This window comes from Protobothrops mucrosquamatus, unplaced genomic scaffold (assembly GCF_001527695.2).
Source record: "Protobothrops mucrosquamatus isolate PMUCROS unplaced genomic scaffold, P.Mucros_1.0 scaffold8489, whole genome shotgun sequence".
Classification (NCBI taxonomy): domain Eukaryota; kingdom Metazoa; phylum Chordata; class Lepidosauria; order Squamata; family Viperidae; genus Protobothrops; species Protobothrops mucrosquamatus.
The window spans coordinates 18,267-19,550 of NW_015394284.1; the positions used below are offsets into that span (position 1 = coordinate 18,267).

General features: G+C 46.0%; 1 protein-coding gene across 1 annotated transcript in view; it reads right to left on the minus strand.

Moving 5' to 3' along the window:
• LOC107300799 (von Willebrand factor-like) overlaps nt 1-1,284 on the minus strand; it is a gene marked incomplete at its 5' end in the record, with an annotated part of 29,571 nt that overhangs the window by 17,889 nt on the left and 10,398 nt on the right. Inside the window, 3 exons of the mRNA XM_015830089.1 lie at nt 6-141; nt 317-421; nt 1,126-1,200. Coding sequence (XP_015685575.1) covers nt 6-141; nt 317-421; nt 1,126-1,200 — 316 coding nt within the window. The remainder of the gene's footprint in view (nt 1-5; nt 142-316; nt 422-1,125; nt 1,201-1,284) is intronic.

The window sequence follows — 1,284 nt, forward strand, 5'->3', positions numbered from 1 at the left end:
CTGGCGGGCAGGTCACCGTTGAATTGTTACAGCTACAAACACACTGGAACTCATCACAGCACCGAGTCTTCACCAAAATCGGTTTGCGGTGTGGTGGGCAGAACGGGGTGGACTGTGGCTTACACTCTTCCTTTTTGCAGACTGCCAATCAAATCAGAAAACCCAAATAATTTGCCGCAGAGCTTCTTCCCCCCTCCCCGGCCAGGCTATAGGTAGTGAGGGAAGACGACGAAAATAAAAAACTTATAAGCAGACATCCAATAGGGGAGTTATTAGGAAGCTGACCCAGCGTTTGAGTGGTTGAAAGGGATATTACCGCAAGCGTAATCTGGTCGACATCCTCCGGGATTTGCCTGGATGAGTTGGAGACCATCTTCACAGTGAGGTATCGGAGGCAATTTGCAAGAGATCAGATCGCAGACTAAACACGGGGAAAAAACAAGAGAAGTTATGCCCTGCAACAAACCGCAGAACAGGATCTATTAGGAGCATTAAGAAACCCACATGCCTGTTGCCAATTGTGAAAAGATGGCTTAAGACCATCAACTATTGGCCTGGTGGTGAGATGGGCTCCATACAAGAGAGATGGATAGTTGGACAGATGGACAGATAAGACAGATAGATACTGTAGATAAAGGTGGATGGATGGATGGATGGATGGATGGATGGATAAGACAGATTGATAGATATAAGTAGATGGATGGATGGATGGATGGATGGATGGATGGATGGATGGATAGATAGATAGATAGATAGATAGATAGATAGATAGATAGATAGATAGATAGATAGATAGATAGATAGATAGACGGACGGACGGACGGACGGACGGACGGACGGACGGACGGACGGACGGACAAACAGACAGACAGACAGATAAGATGGATGGATGGATGGATGGATGGATGGATAGATGGATGGATAGATGGATAGGACAGATAGACAGGTAGTGCACCCTGAAAAAGCTAATGTCCTTGACTGAAGTTCAGATATCTGATCCTCTGGTCACAACTACATTTTGGCAGCTCGGCAACCAGCCAGCGTTCCACAATCATGTGACCACAATTCCCCCCCACCTCCCACAAGCCAACATTTACTTCTAGTTTCTGGCAAAAAATGACCTACCGCATTCAAAAACTGGACAGCACTGATTGGAGTTCCTCTGCAGTCTTGGAATCTCACAGGGACCACAGTCAATGGCTGAGATAGAAAGAAAGAGAAAGAGAGAGAGAGAGAAACATCAATATCAAAACAGGATGAACCAACTTCTAAGAATTCTCCAGG